General features: G+C 60.0%; 1 protein-coding gene across 1 annotated transcript; it reads left to right on the forward strand.

Annotated features, from left to right (window-relative positions):
• The first annotated feature begins 5232 nt into the window (after positions 1 to 5232).
• KAZALD1 (Kazal type serine peptidase inhibitor domain 1) lies at positions 5233 to 19818 on the forward strand. The gene is made up of 5 exons (XM_075935599.2): positions 5233 to 5392; positions 9642 to 10243; positions 13220 to 13380; positions 17156 to 17303; positions 18208 to 19818. Exons 2-5 carry the CDS (start codon positions 9742 to 9744, stop codon positions 18297 to 18299), a joined length of 903 nt encoding a protein of 300 aa, XP_075791714.1. The 5' UTR covers positions 5233 to 5392; positions 9642 to 9741; the 3' UTR covers positions 18300 to 19818.
• The last annotated feature ends 1033 nt before the right edge of the window (positions 19819 to 20851 follow it).

Below are 20851 nucleotides of genomic sequence, written 5' to 3' on the forward strand. Positions count from 1 at the left end.
GAGACCGTATCAAATGCCTTGCTAAAGTCTAGGTATATGACATCCACCGCTTCTCCCTTATCCACAAGGCTCGTTATCCTATCAAAGAAAGCTATCAGATTAGTTTGGCATGACTTGTTCTTCACAAACCCATGCTGGCTATTCCCTATCACTTTATTACCTTCCAAGTGTTTGCATATGATTTCCTTAATTACCTGCTCCATTATCTTCCCTGGGACGGACTGACCGGTCTGTAGTTTCCTGGGTTGTTCTTATTCCCCTTTTTATAGATGGGCACAATATTTGCCCTTTTCCAGTCTTCTGGAATCTCCCCTGTCTGCCATGATTTTTCAAAGATCATAGCTAAAGGCTCAGATACCTCCTCTATCAGCTCCTTGAGTATCCTGGGATGCATTTCATCAGGACCTGGTGACTTGCTGACAGCTAACTTTCCTAAGTGATTTTTAACTTGTTCTTTGTGTATCCTATCTTCTAAACTTACCCTCTCTCTGCTTGTATTCACTACGTTAGGCACACCTCCAGACTTCTCGGTGAAGACCGAAACAAAGAAGTCATTGAGCATCTCCGCCATTTCCAAGTTCCCTGTTACTGCTTCTCCCTCCTCACTAAGCAGTGGGCCTACCCTGTCCTTGGTCTTCCTCTTGCTTTTAATGTATTTATAAAAGGTCTTCTTGTTTCCCTTTATGCCTGTAGCTAGTTTGATCTCGTTTTGTGCCTTTGCCTTTCTAATCTTGCCCCTGCATTCCCGTGTTGCTTGCCTATATTCATCCTTTGTTAGTTGTCCTAGTTTCCATTTTTTATATGACTCCTTTTTTATTTTGAGATCGTGCAAGATCTCCTTGTTAAGCCAAGCTGGTCTTTTGTCATATTTTCTGTCTTTCCTACACAGCGGAATTGTTTGCTTTTGGGCCCTTAACAACGTCCCTTTGAAATACTTCCAACTCTCCTCAGTTGTTTTTCCCTTCGGTCTTGCTTCCCATGGGACCTTACCTTACCTACCTACAGTGTAGACAGGCCAAATGTTGAAAAAGTCTCTTCCGAAAAAAGAAGTGGAAAAAGCTACGCAAATTGCAGTTCGCAATTTGTGTTGCTTTTTCTGGAAGAGCAATGTAGTGTGGACATAGCTTGAGAGTACAGGACAAGAATTAGCAATCAGCAAACTACATCACACCAAAAAATAGACGCATGGTTATTGATTCACTATTATTATTATTATTATTAATTATTGTCACCCGAGCTTCATGGAAACGGGGCACACAGAGGCCACTAAGCCTACCCCACAGGAGGAGAGCCAGCCAAACCCAACCTGACTTCAGAGGTCCGGTTGGGCTCACGTCAGGGTGCAGAACTCTATATGAGGTTCCCATGATGCCCCACTTGCCCTCCCCATGGTGGGAATCCCTGGTGCATCATGGGAGATGTAGTTTGACCCTGTAGAGGGGAAGAGGAGCATGCTGACTCTGGGGTGGGAACTGGCAGCTCTGTCACGGCGCCCAGCAACACGGCACAGTGACGTGGGACTGGACAAAGAATACTGTAGCCAGCAGTGCGAGGGGCCTGCGCCCCAAAGTTCAGTTCTAGATCCCAACTCTCCCACGGCCGGGGGGAGGGGCTGTGTGAATTGATCCGGTCTCCAGCAGCCCGAGGAACATGCACCGGGGATTTTAGGACAGGGGGATGCAGCTATCAGGGCTGTTAGACCCCCGGTGGCCATGTGGCGTCCAGCGACCTCCTGGAAATGCTGCGCTCAGTCTGCAGGGGCATTGTGAAAACGGTCCTGGGTTTCACGGGAACCCCCAGAACAAAACTCGGGCCCGTGAGCTGTGCCTGCTGCCCCCCATCAGGGTCTGTGCCCCGAAGGGGGAAGTGCTCCGCCAAGGGGTCTGTGGCAGGCCTGTCTCAAACCTAACAGCCCTGGTAACAAGGGTTTGGCTGCCGGAGTCTTGAAGAACCAGCTCAGCACCCCAGTCGCCCCACTTCTGCTCCTGAAGGGCATGAGATCCATCCCCAAGGACTCAAGCCCCCAGCTGTCTAACCCCGCCTCCAAATGACATCTCCTCCAGCCACCCCACCCCCCCACCCGGCCAGATAACTAGGCTGGGAGAGGCATCCTGAGTCCTCCACTTGCTTCTTACAGCCCCTTGGGGAGGCTACATGGGGGGAGAGGGGCTGGTCTCCCCTCCACGCCCCGAACAGACCCCTCCCTGCTTAGCTCCCCCAGCAGGAAATGGGAAAGCCGCCTGCCTGAGTTTTTGGCTCTCGTGCGGGATGCCACTCTGGCACCTGTGGTCTTGCTAGTCTCTGGGGTGCAGCCACGCCAAGCCCCATAATTACCAGCCGCTGGCCCGGGCAACGCCCTGCGGGAAGAGGGAAATGCCCGACAATCAGCGCCTCTGCGGAGAGAACAGCCCCCGGAAGGAAGGACCTGGAGGGGGCTGGTGCTGCGAGCGACAGGAGTGAACATCTCCCCGGGGTGCCCGTCGGGGGGAGGCATCGGCCTCCAGCCCCCACTCCTGCCTGCTGGGGGGGCTTCCGGCCAGGCCCGGTCTGGAGAAGCAAATAAACAAGTCGCCTCCAAGGCCTGTAATTAGAACTCTGTCGTCTGGGTTTCAGGGCGCGGCTCCCAGATGGGGGGGGGCTATTTCTGAGTGCACCCCCCCCTTTGCTCCTGTCCAGCTGTTCTGAGGCAGGCGCTGCTGGTGCAAGAGGAGAGGGTCTCACGCCTGGCTCCCCCAGAGACCCTACAGAGCAACCTCCTGCGTCTCTCTGGGGCAGGAACACGGAGCCCTTCGGGGACCATCTTCCTCCTCCTGGAGCCTTCAAGAGCCTCTGGCCCTGGCAGGTGGTTAGATCCTGATCCCCACCGGGGGAAGGGTTCCTGTCTGCCTGGCCAGGCTCAGCTGGGGTGGAGCTTTTAGCCCCCCTGCCGGAAAGGGGGCTGCCTGGTGCATCCGGATGAAAGACATCTGAAGGGGGGTGGTTTCTCGGAGCCGTCTGCCTGGGCAGGATGTCTGGGTGCTGGGGCTTCTGGGGATCTTATCCGCCGACGCTTTTAGCGGTGAGGCCCAGAAGATCAGCCGCGGAGTTAGCGTCTGGGGCTCGGCCGTCACTTCCTTCCACAAAGCCCAAGGGGGGGGGGGGACTTTCTGACTTTCCTGTCCCCCCGTCTCTTGCATCTGCTACCAGACTTTATGCCGCAGCTGTGGGCCCGGCTCACCCCCCACAGGCCATCTGGGCCCACGCTGCTTCTAGGATGCTGCAGCAGCACCTCCATCTGCCGACACAGCCCTGACGGCCCCATTTTACAGATGGGGAAGCGGAGGCCCGGAAGGCAAGTGTGTCTTGTCCAGGCTCACACGGTGACAAGAGCCAGGAGTAGACTTCAGGACAGCTAGTCCCCTGCTGTGCCCACTAGGCCATACTGCCGCTCTGTTACATTTATATGTAGGAGCTGTCTTCGAGCCGCTCAAATGCCATTGCAGCTCTCCGGGATGCCAGATCGGGGGCAATCCTGTGCCATCGCAGCTCCAGGGCAAAGCTGCTCTGAAGCAAAAAGAGCTGGGGGGCTTGTGCTGAGCCCTATGGGGCCAGGCTGAGGGGCCGGGGGAAGAGAACAGCTTGCAGGCCCCAGAGCCCACTGGAGTAAGTGGCGCTTGGAAGGGAAGAGGCCCTAATGCAAAGCAGGTGGGAAAACACCTTTGTGGCTGGTGGGTCTAGTGGAAATTTTGGTCAGAAAAGCTGGGCTTGGAAGTAAAAAAAAACCCAACAAAGAACCAACCGACCCCTCTCGTATTTTCAACCCCATAAGAAACCACGTCTGAGTTCTCAGCCTGACGGAGCAAACCCGGGAACCGGGGACTGTGGAGCGGGGTTTGGGGAGTCAGACCAACGCAAGAAAAGAAGCCGGGTGGGTCCCCGAAACGCCCTGCCCTGTGGCTGAACTTGCCTGGAGCGCTCTCCCCTTGCTCCCAGAGGCTGGCAGCTGGCCTGTGCGAGGGAGGAGTGAGCAGCCAAAGAATCAGAGAGGGACAATTCACATCGCAACTCAGCGCTGTGTCCCCCTCCATCCCCACGCACTTGCCAAAGGAGGGCGGGATGGGCAGCCCCGTTGGACAGATGGGGAGACCGAGGCACGTACAGAGCCATGACAGCGCTTGCCCAAGGTCACCCTGCAGATCAGCATCACAGCTGGGACAAGAGCACAGGGCTCTTCAGTCTCCTCCCTCAGGACACTACCTAGTCCCGCCCTCTGGGATGCTTCGAACTGTCCCCACCATGGGGATCCTGCAGCAGACAGTTCCACAGATCTTCAGGGCTGGTCACTCCCCCCCTCGCTAGCCTCTGCAGCCCCTTTCCCAGTGTCGCCCCCCTGAGCTGCCAGGCGCCACCCAAAGCAAGTCCTGTCCCTCCTTGGTGTTTGCCAGGGACATGAACCTGGATCCGAGCAGCCCCAGACATGGAGAATTGTCTCTACCTCTGACACTGAGGCCCAGCACCGGTCACTGCCCCGGCCTAGGGACATGTCCAGAGAGTTGTGCTGTTGTCTCCTGCACTGGTTTTTAATCCGGTTCGTTCAAGCAGACGCCGGGGCTGGGCGCTCTGGCTTGATTTAAGCGTGGTGTGTTTCCACGTCACTGGGGTCCGGTCCTGACCGAGCTCAAGGGAAGGAAGCTGATGTGGAACTGGCAGGAGAGCGTCCACACCTGAGTCTCACCAAACCGGTTTAAAATCCCGTCTGCAAGGTGGCCAGTGGGATAGTTTCCTGGCCCTGTTACTGTGGTGCCTGAGTGCCTGGCAATCTTCACAAGATGTATCCCCTTGGGGCGGCGGGGCAGCCTGTTACCCCCATTGTGCCACAGGGAAACTGAGGCACAGGGGGCTGTCTCCACTGACCACCGCGCCTGGAGTCTGACTCAGGTTTGAGCCCAACCCGCCCCCCCACATCCGCCCTTTCTGGCTGCACCCACACCAGCGAGCTCTGCTGGGACCCATACCCAAGCTTGTCTGGGGCAGGCTGGGAGAGGTCTGTGGCTTGCCCTGGGCCGGGGGTCAGGCCAGGGCCCCCCCTCCCTCCTCGGCCCTTTGAACCTCTCCGGCTTCCCCCAGGCCCCCGTCAGCCCGGACGGAGCGCCCTCCTCCTCCCCACCCGGGGGGCTGGGTAGGTATCCCCAGCCGGGGCTCTGGGCGAGCGGGTGTCCGGTTACAGCCGTGCGCAAAGCAGGCGAGCTGCCGGGCCGGCTGGCGGGGCTCCAGGCGGGCTGCTGAGCGCTCGGGCTCCGGCCGGAGTCACGTTTCACTCTGACATCAGCGGGGCGAGCTGGAAGAGCCTCCTGCCGGCGGGGCCCCCGCGCATCCCCGCCGCTCCAGAGGGGCACCGCGCCCGGCAGCTCCGGTAAGCGCTCGGGCCGCTGCGCCCCACGGGCCGGGGGAGGCCGGGGCGCGGAGGCACCAAAGCCCCCCCGAGGGGGCCGAGCCGCCCCCGAAGGCTGCCGTCCGACCCGAGACCCAGCCGCGGCCCGGACCCGCCAGGCCTCTGCGCTCCTCGGCTCCGGAGCGCACGGGGCGCAGCGCGGGGCGAACGCGGCTCAGCCTCCGTCCCCTGCCTCCCCATGACCCCCGCAGGGCGCCCCTTCGTCACGCCCCCCTCCCGCGCTCTGAGCAGGGGAGCTGGCTGGAAGGGGGCGTGTCTGGGGCTGGGGGCACCGATGGGGGAAGGGGTTGGAGACCCCGCAGGGTGGTTATGGCCATGGAGGGGGCGATTGATATAACAGGGCCCCTCCCCAACTCCAGGCCGGCCCGCCCGTGGGAAGCGAGACTGGCTCTGGGGGGTGCCAGGGTGGCTGGTGGGAAGAAGGAGCGGGGCTGGGTCTAGAGCTCTGTGCCTGGCTCCTAGAGGGGAGTGTGGGCTAGTGGTTGGAGCAGGGAGCCAGGACTCCTGGGTCCTACACTCCCAGCGCTGGGAAGGGAGTGTGGGCTAGTGGTTGGAGCCAGGACTCCTGGATTTTACACTCCCAACTCTGGGAAGGGAGTGTGGGCTAGTGGTTGGATCAAGGAGCAGGACTCCTGGGTTCTACACTCCTCTCCGTCTGGCGGGAATGGCAGCGCTTCCCCGTCTCAGGTGGGGCGGCGAGGTGGGTCCATCCACCAAGACTTGGGATGGGCTGTGAGGCCGGCAGGGAGAAGGTGCTGGAGGAAGGGGAGATGGTTACTGACGGGGGCAGAGGGGCAGGAGGTGGGAGCGGACGCTCTGACGTCGAGAGAGAGGTGCGCGCTGCGTCCTCTCCCTCCGAAGCCCTGGACCGGAGTGACTAGCACAGCCTGTAGGGTGGTCACAAGGACCACGCTGGATTCTCCGCTGAGCTAGCGGACTGAGGGCACCCCCCAGCATGGGGACGGCACTGCATGCATATGGCTGCAGCGTTCTGGGGACCCCTAGGACAGGCATTTGGGGGGCTCTGCGGTTAAGCATCCGGAGGGCCCCTGTTTCCGCACACTCAGCCTCTGCACTGTACCCCCGAGGGGAGGGGGCCTTTCAGCTTGGTTGTCTGGCCAATTGTTGGGGGAGGGGGAGCACCGCAGAAAACTGGGGAGCAGTGGAGTCAGAGCACAGGGGACCCCGAGACAATTCAAAGCCTGGCTCTGCAGGGAGCAGCGTTCCGGCTTTGCATCTAGCAGCTGCTTTGGCCCAGAGACAGGCAGCTCCGCCCCAGCCGGCTCCTCTCCTGGGGGGGGGGGGGGGAGTAGGGCTGGCGACAGGGGAAGGGGCGCGCGATTCTGGCAGGAGCAGCTGCTGGTGGGGGAGGGGAGCTCAGCGTGGCTCTGCGGGGTGCCTCTCCCCTGTGGGGCTCTCCTGCCTGGGGGGCGGAGCCGGGTTAAGGAGGCTGTTGGGATGGAGGGGGGTTGTGTTGCTTTGTGGGTTGTGTGTGGTCCCCGCTGTCCCAGGAGCTGCAGCCCTGTCTGGAGCATGACTCACTGCAGATGTGTGTCGGGCCCAGACACCTGAGGACCAGACATAGAGGGGGGGGTAACTCCTGCCCAGGAAGGGGGCGGACTCGAGGCTGGGCAGTAGGGCTGAGACAGACCCAAGACGGGAGTCCATCACGGCTGGGGTAGGAGAAGAAAAGGGGCTTTAGGCAGGAAAGCGGGGAGCAGGGCCCAGGACCCCTTCTCCCCAAGAGGCATAAGACTGCCTGCTCTTGCTCCCTGGGTTAACATCCATCCTGTGCTACACCCTATCCCTGTGGACCAATACCTGTTGGCTGAGAGTCACATCTGGCTACAAATGGGGGTGCAGGGTCGGGGACCCCCCGACACTCGGTGACAGCTGTAACACAGAAAGGGTGAGGGGGAGCGGTCTCCCCTATGGCCAGGCCTGCTCCGGGGGCTGGGTCAGCCCCTGGTAGCGAACCCCAGCTAAGCACCTGCTTTTTGAGCAGCGCCGAGCACCCAAAAAACTCCCACAAAGTCAGTGGAAGCCGGCGTGTGGCTCCGGGAACTCCCCTCTGCGTGTGGCACGCCCCACCCCCACCTCCACGAAACACAACGCAGGAGACACGGCAGGCACCCATCACCGGGGTGTTTGGGCGCCCCCGTGTCTCTATGATCCCGTGGGAGAAGGAGTGGCCTCTCTGAGGTCCCGCCCCCCCCATACTGACAACTGTGTCCCCCTAAGGAGGTGGGTCCATTGATCCGAGCAGTGTAGTGCCTTCCCTACTGATCGCAATGCAGGCTTCGAGCAGCAGGCCCCTACTGGAGGGAGGTGAAGCACCCAGGGGTGGCCTGGGCTCCAGGCAATCAGAGCAGCGCTGGCCCAAGCTGCCAATCATTTGCACTAACCACTAGAACACACTCCCTCCCAGAGCCGCCAGGCTCCTTCTGTGTAGTCTACTGAAGGCACAATTGGGGGCAACCGAGTCACGGCTGGATGCAGTAGCCTGCCCGGGGGGTGGGCGGGGGCAGAAGGAAGATGGCAGATGAAAGCAGGACGTGAGCGATGGCCGCCCGCTGAAGGAAGAATGACTCAGAGCGGGCAGGCGATGCCCAGTTCTAGCCGGCAGCGGGGTTGGCTGTCGGAACGGGGATGGAGGAGGATCGCCGGGCCCAGAGGCTTTCCGGCTCTCGGCTGGACATAGGAGCCACTGGCTGAAACTGGCCTGGGCTGCGGTGGACGTCCGACCCAGCGCCCATCGTGGTCCCATCTGCCTTCCTCACGAGAAAATCGAGGCTGGAAACCCGAGGGGTGCCGTGCGCTGCTGCTGCGGGCCGGCCAGGCCACGCCAATCAGATGGACGCCCATCCCCAAAGGAAACAGGCTTTTGAGGGCGCAGATGTAAAAAACTTCTAAAAATATTCCACGGTTCATGTAGCTCCATGGGAACATGGCCCCAGGGCTGCCAGCCCTGCCGAGTTCACCGGCCCTGCAGGCTCCAGGCCCCACCAGCTCCCAGCCCCCCAGGCTCCTGGTTTCCACGAGCGCCCAGCTGCCCGGGATCCTGGTTTCCCCAGCTCCCAGCCCCCCAGGCTCCTGGTTTCCACGAGCGCCCAGCTGCCCGGGATCCTGGTTTCCCCAGCTCCCAGCCCCCCAGGCTCCTGGTTTCCACGAGCGCCCAGCTTCCCGGGATCCTGGTTTCCCCAGCTCCCAGCCCCCCAGGCTCCTGGTTTCCACGAGCGCCCAGCTGCCCGGGATCCTGGTTTCCCCAGCTCCCAGCCCCCCAGGCTCCTGGTTTCCACGAGCGCCCAGCTGCCTGGGATCCTGGTTTCCCCAGCTCCCAGGGATCCTGGTTTCTCCAGCTCCCAGCTGCCTGGGATCCTGGTTTCCCCAGCTCCCGGCCTCCCAGGCTCCTGGTTACCACAAGCTCTCAGCTGCCTGGGATCCTGGTTTCCACCAGCTCCCAGCTGCCCGGGATCCTGGTTTCCATGAGCTCCCAGCTGCCCGGGATCCTGGTTTCCCCAGCTCCCAGGGATCCTGGTTTCTCCAGCTCCCAGCTGCCCGGGATCCTGGCTTCCCCAGCTCCCAGCTGCCCGGGATCCTGGTTTCTCCAGCTCCCAGCTGCCCGGGATCCTGGTTTTCCCAGCCCCCTAGGCTCCTGGTTTCCACGAGCTCCCAGCTGCCCGGGATCCTGGTTTCTCCAGCTCCCGGCCTCCCAGGCTCCTGGTTTCCACCAGCTCCCAGCTGCCCGGGATCCTGGTTTCCCCAGCTCCCAGCCGCCCGGGATCCTGGTTTCCCCAGCTCCCAGCTGCCCGGGATCCTGGTTTCCACCAGCTGCCCGGGATCCTGGTGTCCACCAGCTCCCAGCCCCATGGGCTCCCGGCCACGCCAGCTTCTAGCCCCCACTGCTGGCAGCACCCCCCTCCCTGGGGAGTTTGACCATTTTAACCAACAAGCATCAGCTTCTTGGTTCAACTTTTCCATCCCTAGTTGGTGGCTTCCCGAGCACGTTCTCCCGGTGCCAGCTCTGGGAGCAGATCGCATTTCCCGTCCCGTCTCAGCCCGCACCCCCACTTGCGTGTGTCCTCCCCCTCCTGCCTGCCTGTGGGATATCGCAGCATGTGGATCAGCCCCGCCTCTCGGAGGGGTCAGAGAGAGGCACCAGGCTCTGGGTCCTCTAGCCACCGCCTAACTCGCTTCTCTTTCCCCGCAGACATCCGTGGCATCTTGGCTTGGCAGAGGGACAGGCCGCCCGGGTGCAGTGTCTAAGTGATGGTGGCACCCGGGCTCACGGACTCAGCAAGCCGGTGAGAATGTCCAGAGCTGTCCGCCCGACCCCCTCCCAGGTCCTGTTCCTCTGGCTGGGTTTGCACTGGGCCCTGCCATGGCCCGGCGGGGCTCTGCCCAGCGGGCCGGACTACCTGCAGCGGGGCTGGCAGAGGCTGCTGGAGGAAGGGGAGAGCTGCGTGGCCTGCCGCCCGGAGGAGTGCCCCACCCCCCGGGGGTGCCTGGCCGGGATGGTGCGGGACCCGTGCGACTGCTGCTGGGAGTGTGCCAACCTGGAGGGGCAGATCTGCGACCTGGACAACACCAACCACTTCTACGGGCAGTGCGGCGACCACCTGGAATGCCAGCTGGAGGCGGGCGACCTCCGGCAGGGCGAGGTGCCCGAGCCTCAGTGTGCCTGCCGCTCCAGCCAGGCCCTGTGCGGCTCCGACGGGAGAACCTACGCCCAGATCTGCAAGTTCCTGGAGGTGTTCCATGCCCACCCCGAGGCAAACCTCACCGTGGCCCACGAGGGACCCTGTGAATCAGGTAATGTCTGGGGTCGAACTCTCTTCCCCTCCAGCACCCTTCTTTCTGCCTCCCCCTGCATGATGGCCACAGACCCAGGGGAACGTTTCAGCCCCCAGATCAGTCCCCATAAGAATGGGAAACTGAGGCACAAATGGGAAACCGAGGCACAGGGAGATGATGTGACACCCTCCTGCTCACCCTGAAAGCCTGTCCCCATAACAATGGGAAACTGAGGCACAGATGGGAAACCGAGGCACGGGGAGATGACGTGACACAGTCCTGCTCTCCCTGGAAGCTTGTAGCAGCGCATTAATTTAACCACTAGGCTGCCCTGTTCCTCCTGCATAGCACGGCAAAGAGTACCCAAGGGAAATCTATAGCCAAGTTCGGCAGGCTTCAAGGAGGGCAGGGGGGTGGGGGTGGGGGGGATCAGAACCTAGTACTCAAACCACATGTGAAAATTCCAGAGAGGAGTTAGTGAATTCTTGGTTTCTTTACTGGCTAGCTTTAAATCATGCTGACTTCTTTCCCCATCTCTTGTCAGTGCAAAGAAAAATAGCTGCCCCTCCCCTCTGTCTTCCTGAGCGCCTCCACTGGCTCCTGGAACGCGGAATTTGGGCTGCTTTAATTTGGTTTTATGACTTGTTTTAATTTGCTTTAAAAAAATGTCTCTAGTTTGTAGGGTAGGTTCTGGCAGGGGACTAGGACTGGCTGGCCATGAGAAATATGCTGTGTTCTACACTATAGCCTGGGGTTAGCGCTGGGTTTTTTTTTGGTAAATATTTCCAATATTTTTGGTCATTAAAAAACCCAACGTTTCTATCCTGTTCCATTGTGACGGAAACTTCCATTGAACTGTTTCCTGCTGGAGCCTGCAGACAGGCAATGAAATAATCTTGCTACGGAAGGAATGGGTCTGCTCTCGTTTAGTGTAGGGGGTGTTCACTCTGAAACCTACTGTTGGCAGATTACACCTCCCGCTACGCTAAGTGCCTCACGGGTCATTCCCTCCACAGTAACTCCCGGGTAACTTGTTTTGAGTGCGGCTGCTCGGCAGGGCGAGCCAGGGAAGTGCAGCGTTGCCGGTGATGTGGGATAACTCGCCTGACGCCCCAGCTCCTGGACTGAGAGGGTTTGGGGAAGATCTGGGCTTTCATATTTTTCAAAAGCAAGTTTCTGGCCCTTCTGGTTGCAGAAAACCCCCCTGAAAACATGAAGCTAAAAGGCTCCGAATGCAGAAGGTGAACAAAAAGCCTCCAGCCTTGACTTGGGGTTCAAAATCTCAGGAGCAGGAAGCCGCTTTCCTGATTTGGGGGGCACTTGCTGAGGGGTTGCTAAGGTTTGGGCGGCGGGGAGCTAGGCAGCAGGCGGCGCTGGGTGTAGATCCGAGAGGCCGAGGGGCAGCGCGTAGCTGGTGAAGACAAAGGTGTCGGTCTTGGAGGGCCGTCACTGGACATTTGCAGGGGTGTTCTAGGACAGGGGTGGATAAGGGGCGCCCTGACAGTAAGGTGGTGGGGCAGCTTCCCGCGTGGCCTAGGGGATAAGGCGCTGGTCTGGGAAGGATGGGGTCCTGGGCTGGCCAAAACCGATCAGCCACAGGGCAGGAGGGATAAGGGGCATGCCCTGAAAGGCTTGCAAGGAGGGTCTCAAACTTTCTGGCCCACAGCCCACCCTGCTCAATGCAGACCATCAGCCAAACCCCATGATGACAAAATGGGGTACAGGCAGGGGTCTAGCCACAAGGGAGGGTGCAGAAGCAGGCTGGAAATGGGGGGGGAGGAGCAGGGTGGGGGTGCAGAATCAGGAAGGGAGGGCAATAGGGGGATGGTGGAGCAGGGTCTGAACCTGAGGGGGATGGGGGGCACTTAGCTGGCTCTGTGCCTCCCAGGCACCGCCCTCAGCTGCTCCCATTGGCCATAATTCCAGCCAATGGGAGCAGTGGGGAACAGCTGCAGGTGAGCAGTTTCCTGCACTTCTGTTCCCCACCGAGCCACCTCCTTCCCCCACAAGCTAGATCTGGCCCATGAGGCCCCCCCCCCCCCCACCCCACAGCAGGAAGCCGGCGCTGGTGCTCCAACCTCACCGGCGGGAGGGGGGAAATGGAGCAACAGCGCAAGTTCTCCGCTGTGGGGGAAGCCCTGAGCCCGTGGCCCACGGCAAGATGGTCGGCAGTCCATGGCCACACTTGGAGAAGTGCTGCAATAAGGCAGCTGGGTGGCTAATGGAGTCGGTCCGGCACGCGAAGGGCGTGATTTTGAGTGTGCGGAACCTTCCCAGGCGAATACGGGAAGTCTCATTCCAGGGGCTCAGGCTGAGCAGACTGGCAAGGTCTTGAACGAGGAAGTGGCCTCACCAAAGGACCGGCTGCTCCTCAGATCGCCTGGTGCTCCCCTGGCCAGGGATCTCACAGCACGTCCCAGCCTTGCTCGCCAGTCCCCGCCCGTCGCCCCACACCGAAGGGCTGGGACTTGCCGGAGGCCCGGTGGGGAGCGAGCGGGCAGGCTGGGTGGACCCGCACTCCCAGCCTGCTGGCCAGGCGGCCAGGAGAGCTTCCCTGGCCCGGCACGACGACACCGATGCTGAGTCTGGGGGCCGAGTGGGGTGTCGCAGCCTCTGGTTCCAAAGGAAACGCCCCCGGAGCCTCGAGTGGCATCGCCCCAGGGTGCCCTGGCCTGGGGAGGGAGCAAAGGCCGTGGCTATCTGTAGGAGGGGGATGGCCACCTGGGGCTTCGGGGCTCCGGCCCCCTGCTGGCCCAATGGAGGGAGCACAGGAGTGTTGAGGTGGGGAAAGAGGCCCCAGACATACTGGGACCGGCCATGGCAGCCCCAGACCCACGTGGATATGGCTGGGCCTGCGAGGGGCTGGCCAATCCCATGAAGCAATGGTCCCCTCCCCTCCCCTCCCCTCCCCTGCTTCCCTCATCTCATCTCATCTCCTTCCTTCTCCTTCCCCTCCCCTCCTGCCTTTTCCTCCCCATCCCGTCCCGTCCCCAGAGCCCCAGATCCTGTCTCCCCCCTACGACGTGTGGAATGTCACCGGGCAGGACGTGATCTTCGGCTGCGAGGTCTTCGCCTACCCCATGGCGTCCATCGAGTGGCGGAAGGAAGGGGCGGAGGTCCTGCTGCCGGGGGACGACCCCCACATCTCCGTGCAGGTGAGCTCAGCGGCCGGACGGGGCGAGGGCGGGGGGCCCGGTTATCAGCGGGACGGTCTGGTTTCTCCTGCTCTGCTCAGCGTCTTGCTCCGTCCCTCCTGCCTGCCGACGGGCGGTCGTCTCCCTCGGCGCCACCGTGTCCCTCGGTCCCCACCGGGCCCCTCGCACCAGGTGCCACGTTGCTCGTGGCTGCCTGACTTCAGGCCAGGCACCACCCGTCAGGGCTCTGGGTGAGGCTTTCCAACCCCATATTGCCCACGGGCGGCCCAGCGCTTCCCGCCCCATCCATGCATCCGGTGCTTGGGGAGGGCTGAGATCCTGTCCCCGGAACGGGGCGCGAGGCGGGCCGTGGGCCGGCCGCGTTCTCACACCCCGGTATGAGAAGGGCTCCAGGCCGGTCTCGCCCTCGGCCCCTGGAGTGGTAGGAGCGGCGGGGGATGGGCCGAGAGCCCCAGAGAGGGGCGAAGCAACGGGAAGGAAATACAACAGGCGCCCACCGGACGTTTGGTCGCCATGGGGAGAGCTGGAACAGGGCCCTGGCTCTGGGCACAGCTGAGCAAAGGGGCATCTCCGGCTGGCTGGGTGACCCGGCCCATGGTCCTGATGAGGTGTTTCCTTGTTTCACCAACGCAAAAGGCACTGGCCACCCCCCTAGGAAGTCCGTTTTCCCTCCCGTCCGGGCGGCAGGGTGCCAGGGCCTCTGCCACGTAGAAATCACCGTGTCGAAAGCCGGCTGTGGCCCGATCGCCGAGGCGTCGTAACAAGATGGCTGCCTGGGAAGGGCAGTTGCACGCTGTCGTGCGAGTAGGAGCCAGCTCATCTCTGTGGTCTCCGCCGGGCGTGAGGGGCAGTTTCGTAGAGGGAGGCCTGAAAGGCTGTTAGATCTAGTCTGACCTCCTCATAGCCGCCTTCCATTTCATAAAGGCATCAGAACGGCCCCACTGGGTCTGCCCACAGTGGCCAGGTGCCCCAGAGGGAGTGAACAGAACCGGGAATCAGTAAATGATTCTTCCCCTGTCGCCCGTTCTCAGCTTCTGACAAACAGAGGCTAGAGACACCGTTCCTACCCATCCTGGCTAATAGCCATTGCTGGATCTAACCTCCAGGAATCTATCTAGCTCTTTTTTGAGCCCTGTTATAGGCCTGGACTTCACCACATCCTCTGGCGAGGAGTTCCACAGGTTGCCTGTCTGTTGTGTAAAGCAAAGCTTCCTTTTGTTTGTTTTAAACCTGCTACCTATTCATTTCATTGGGCGACCCCTAGTACCTTGTGTTCTGGGAAGGAATAAATAACTCTTCTTTATTCAGTTTCTCCACACGAGTCATGATTTTACAGACCTCTCTCATATTCGCCCTTGGTCATCTCTTTTCCTAGCTGAAAAGTCCCAGTCTTATTAATCTCTCCTCATACGGCAGCTGTTCCAAACCCTCATCATTTGTGTTGCCTCATCTCTAAAAAGATCTCTTGGAATTGGTCAAAGTTCAGAAAAAGGCGACCCCATCTGGGCGCAGGATTCCAGATGTGGGTGTCCCATGGTTTTATACAGAGGCAATAAGACGTCCTCTGTCTTATTCTCGATCCCTTTCTTAATGAGTCCTCACATTCTGTTGGCGTTTTGCCTGCCAGTGCGCACGGAGTGGACGTCTTCAGAGAATTCTCCACAGTTCTCCAAGATCTCGCTCTTGAGTAGCTGTAGCTAAATGAATCGTTTTTTGTACATTTGGGATTATTTTTTCCAATGCGCGTTACTTTGCATTTATCAACATTACAATTCGTCTGCCATTTTGTTGCCCAATCACTTAGTTTGGGGAGATCCTTTTGAAGCGCTTCACAGTCTGCTTTGGACTTAACTGGCTTGAACAGTTTGGGATCATCTGAAAAGTTTGCCGCCTCCCAGTTTACCCCTTTCTCCAGATTATTTCGCCCATTTAACCCCATAGTCCCCCAGTCTCTTGCGTTGGACTAACACATTCAGCCCATCTTGATCTGAGGATGCCAAGAGACAGGCAAATCCGCCACTCCCCGTGGTAGGTCATAGCCACGGTTAATCCCCCTGGATGACAAAAACGGGGCCGCGTTTCCCCTTTGGATACGCCTGACGTTCCCGTTGTAGGTCCAAAGGGACTGTTACAATCCTCCAGCCTCTGTGGTTGAGTTTAGCCCATCTCTGCAATTCAGATCTAGCACGTTCTCTTCTTCCACCTCAGGCAAGGAAAAAACCCTGCAACTGGGCCGCACACGTATGTCCCAGCCTGGTGAGATCCGGCCGGTGCCCGGAGGAGAGGTGGGGGCTGCAAGGGGGGCTTTTGAGGGAGGGGAAACAGGGCGTAGATTTGGAGATCTCAGGGGAGACCTGCTTCGCCCCGCCCCTCCCCTCCTGGCGGTTGCTGTCTCACAAGCTGCCCGGATGCAGGAGAGACAGAGGTTTGCGGCGCTTCTTAAAGGAGGCTTGTGTTGGCCGGAGAAGTGTCAGCTGCAGAGATGGAGACGAGCTGGATCCTTAGCTGATTGTGGACCCTTCTTTGGACTGCCAGTTTAATAGCTCTGTTATGTTAATGACCGACGGGGGAGACCCACACGGGTTGCCATGGGGAGGCAGCCGAGTCTGGATCAGGCCCGAGGCCTCTTGCTTCAGCTTTATTTCACCCACACGAAGCTGAGCGGCCGTCCCATTCCCTTACCCCGGGGCATCTGTTCCCTCCAGGCCAGCTGGCTGAGGGGCATGCGGCTCCAGGGCCTGTCTGCCGCAGCTGTCCCCACACTCACCGCTGATCTGTCCCCGCTGCGAGACAGCTGATCTGTCCCTGGGGAGGCTGGGCCCAGCTCCGGGACGGGGGTCTCCGAACTGGGGGGTTGCAAAGGCGTTGCTCCTGGACACCTGGCTCCCAGACTGTCCTCTGTGCCATAAGAACATAAGAACGGCCGTACGGGGTCAGACCAAAGGTCCATCTAGCCCAGTAGCCTGACTGCTGACAGTGGCCAGCACCAGGTGCCCCAGAGAGGGTGGACCGAAGACAATGATCAAGCGATTTGTCTCCTGCCATCCCTCTCCAGCCTCTGACAAACAGAGGCCAAGGACACCATTTTATCCCCTGGCTAATAGCCTTTTATGGACCTAACCTCCAGGAAATTATCTAGCTTCTCTTTAAACTCTGTGATAGTCCTAGCCTTCACAGCCTCCTCTGGCAAGGAGTTCCACAGGTTGACTACACGCAGTGTGAAGAAGAACTTTCTTTTGTTAGTTTTAGACCTGCTACCCATTAATTTCATTTGGTGTCCTTGAGTCCTTATATTATGGGAACTAATGAATAATGTTTCCTTATTCACCCTCTCCACACCACTCATGATTTTATAGACCTCTATCATATCCCCCCTCAGTCTCCTCTTTTCTAAACTGAAATGTCCGAGAGCCCTTCCTTCACCTGGCTCCTCCAGAAACCCTCACACCACGGCAGCTGCCCGGGAGAGCCACCCAAGGGCCCCTTGTGGTGTTAACCGAGCTACCCCCTTTCCCAGGTCACTAGGGGGAGCCCTTTGTAACACAACACCCTAGAGCCGCAAGATCGGGGCGCTGGCGGCATGTTGCTGTTTGCAATGATGCCAATGGGCCAAATTCCCCCTCCTGGGAATGACACGCGGGTGAAGGTTGGCCCCATGACAGGAGGCCACATTTCCTGGGTGCTGAGCCTGGGACAGCAGGGCGGCTTCCCACAGCTGGGCGCCAGCTGCCGCCGGCTTCTCCCGCTGCTGCTAGCGGAATGTGTCTGATTCCAGTTCAGGGGTGGCCCCCAGAAATACGAAGTGACCGGCTGGCTCCAGATCCAGGGGGTCCGGGTGACGGACGAGGGCACCTACCGCTGCTTCGCCAGGAACAGGGTCGGGGAGGCGGCTGCGCTCGCCAGCCTGACGGTCCTGACGCCAGGTAAGTGAGCGACCCCCCCGTGCCCCCCACCATACTGGAGGGAGCTGTGCTCTGCCCTCCTCTCTACGCGGGCGGGACACCTGGCCATCTCGAACCAGCTGCCGCCACAAAGCGCGACAGGGGTGCCCCTTTGGGTCGCTGCTAAGCTCCGGACCACTCTGCTGGGGGAGCTGGGCTGGGGGAGTGGGTTGTGGGTCCGCCTTCTGCCATGTGCGGGGACTTTCAACTCCGCAGCAGCGCACTGCCGCCAGTCGGGTGGCGCGCCAGTCACTCAAGCAGTAGTAGGCTGTTATCCTTTAGCCGTTCAGCCACATGATGTGGACATAACACACACCCGGCCAACGTCTGACCCCGGCTCGATCCTGGGAGACAAATGGGGGCCCTTAGGGCCAAAGGACAGAAGGATGGATCCATGGGGGGCCCAGGAGAGCTGGGCAAGATGAGGGGTGCATGCGCGCATAAGGAAAGCGTGCGGCCGTCGGTTCCATTAGCCAAGATCAGAATGAATATGCTAGTTTTTATAGAGAAGGGTTAGACACTCTCCTGCTTCAGGGCATCGCCCAGCCGCTCGTCGGCAGGGGTCAGGAAGGAGCCACCTTCCGGGGCAGGTTATTCCAGCATTGTCCTTTGGGGGGTTTCTTGCACCTTCTTCCGGCCTCTGGACCCACTGCTGTGGGTTAGCTGCTCCGCATTGTGCTGAGCTCTGGGCACCGACCGACCCCCAGGCCAAACTCCACTGGCGGCAGCGGGGTCAGCCCAGGGATGGGTTTAGCCGCTGGGTGATGAGGCCACGGGGCCGTTGGGTTACCCAGCCCCCAGGGCAGGGGGTGGTGGAGGGGCCCAGGCCCTGAGCAACGGCGGATAGATAGAACTCTGCCCCCAGGCTTTCGTGCTGTCCTTCCAGATCAGCTGACCATGCCGGGGCTGTCCCTGCCCAGGCCGCGCCCGGGGCCCGAGGACGACGCGGAGAGCGAGGAGTCGGAGGATTATTACTGACGGCGGCAGCGGGGGGCTGGGACCGAGCTTGGGAACCAGGTTGGAGACCCCGGCCACCGGCCTGCCTCTGCCCCGGCCCTGGCCACCGGGTCCCCTTCCTCGTGAGCCTCTGGGGGTGGGTTTGGGGAGCTCCCCTGAGCAGCCCCCCATGGAGACGCCTTCTGGGAACAGTTCTGGGTTGAGATTTTTTGCGGGGGGGGGGTCATGTTTGGATACATCCCTTTGCTGGGTGAAGGGGGCAGGAGGGTGGGGGGGGGGGATTAGTAGCTGTTTAGTGGCTCCCAGAAGAGACGACCCCTAATGCACCCGGAGCCGTGCCAAGAGCGTCGCCCGGCACAGAGCAGCTCAGCGGAAGTGCCGGCTTGGCGGGGGGGCCCCAGCAAACGGGACCCAACAGACCATGGGGAGCCGGGCCAGGCTCCCAGCTGTGCAGGACCCGCCCACCCAGAGCGCAAGCCCGCCCGCTAACCGAGGATCCACCAATCATCCGCGCCGCTCCCCAGCCGCCCACTGGGACCAAATCAGGCTCTTTGGAAATCCTGGGGTGCAACTTGCCCCTTGGTCTTGGGGCGCTTCGGGGCCACTTTCCAAAGAGAGGGAGTGGCCCCGGCCAGCGATATCAGAGCCTCCGGGAGCGGAACAACTGGCTTCCCCAATTAGGGATTCGTCACTGTAAGGACCAACCAGGGCAGCCGGTCCCTGAGCTGGGGGGCTGGAATCCAGCCCCCAAGACTGTGGCAGCCCGGCCTGGAGCCATGCTGGTGTCTGCAGCTGGAGCGGGTTTGATCGGCACCCGGGTCTGGGTGAGACGCTCTCCAGTGTATTAAACCCTTTCCCTTCTCTGGCGGGTGCACGGCTTTTCTTCTCTTCCCCCCGGCCGGGGCTGGGGAAGGTGGGGCAGAGAGGGCCAGTCCACGGCACCAGGGCTGTCCCTAGCCTCAGTGGCTAGTGGTTCCCGGGTCGACTGGCCAGTGCAGCCCCCCACCCTGTCCGTCATGGAATCAGGCCCTCCTCCTAGTCCCTGTGGAGGGACGATAATGGAACGCAACACTGCATGGCTACGGCACCACAATGCAGCAAGCCCACGGGGTATCTGCCAGAGCAGAGGGACACGAGCCATGCCATGCGGCTGCCCACGGTACCGGGACGAGACAGGAGCGCAATGCATCATGCGGCGGCTGCATTTACACTCACCTAAGGGAACAGCCCCTCTGGGTAAGGTAGGATGTTCTTGTGACTGGCCCGGGGATGGGGCATTGGGGTAGTGAGCAATGGCGGCTTTTCCCTCTGGGGATGCTGGCTGAGATGTAACCCACGGCACCACCCACGTTGCCAACCATCAGTACATTTACAGACAGTCCGTAAAAAATTAGCCGAAATTGGACATGTCCGTAAAGTCGGCAACAGGTGTCTGTAAATGTTGTAAAAGTGCAATACAATTTCAAAACCCGGTAATTAATCTACAGCAATTAAAGTTCTTCTTTGCCGCTTCCGCCATTTCACTGCGGAGCAGCGGAAATTGGCCGTTTTAGTTGTTTATTTAGCTCAGTGGTTGAGATGAGATCACGTGACCCACGTGATGTTATCATCTTCGGTATCCCGCCGACTTAGCGTCAGCACATTGGCAATGTATGTCATTTAATATTGTTTACCGTTAAAGTTTACAATGTCAAAATCTACGAGAAGAATGGGTTGTGCCGAAGAGAATAACGAGAATAATATGTCGTCTTAATATAGTATGAACGTTACGTCCGTAAAAAAATTTGTCTGTAAATGTTTCCCATTTTGTCCGTAAATGAAATGTCTGTGGGTTGGCAACCCTGGTCACCACTGATCCAAACCGGTGGCCGTGGGGTGGCCCAGTGGGCCTCAGCCTGCCTCTGCGGGGGAGATCTCTGCATTGCCAGACCCGCTTCCCAGCTGGCCTAACCCCCTTGTCAGCAGCGTCAGCAGAGCGGCTGAGGGCAAACTTTCAAAGAGGCCCCAGGCCTTCTGTCCACGGGGCTCTGGCAGCTCAGTGGGGAGGTGGGTGGAGGAGAGCCCAGCGCCATGCTCCAGGTGGCGCTAAGGGCTGACTGCCCTTGGCCCCGCCCCTCTGCTTGAGGCTCCGCCCCATGGTGGCCGTCGGCCCCACTGAATCAGGCCTTAGACATCTGCACAGCACCAGCATCAAGCTGCCTCTTGCTCTTAGGTCCCGATTTTCGGCGGCACAACTCTGAGCTTCTAGTACGTGGGGATCCAAGGTTATTTCTCACGTTGCTCAGGAATGCGTCCCTCTCCCGCCATTCTGGGTGCAGGCGTTTGGAGCAGGGAGAGAAACGAGGGGCTAACGCCCAGAGAACCCTCTTCTCCAATGTGCTCCCATGTTTAAGGAGAAGACTTCCACATTGCTCCCTGAGCAATGTACCTGGAATTGGCCTGTCCAAGATAAACCTCAGCCAGACCACAGGCCTGATCCGCATGCCCTAGAATCTACTAGATGAGGTCTTCTCACCGTATTGACTCAGCTGGAGGGATGTTTCCATCCAGGCTGGCAGGGGCCTGTGTGTGCG

Source organism: Pelodiscus sinensis, chromosome 8 (assembly GCF_052426305.1).
Source record: "Pelodiscus sinensis isolate ZL-2025 chromosome 8, ASM5242630v1, whole genome shotgun sequence".
NCBI classification, from domain to species: domain Eukaryota; kingdom Metazoa; phylum Chordata; order Testudines; family Trionychidae; genus Pelodiscus; species Pelodiscus sinensis.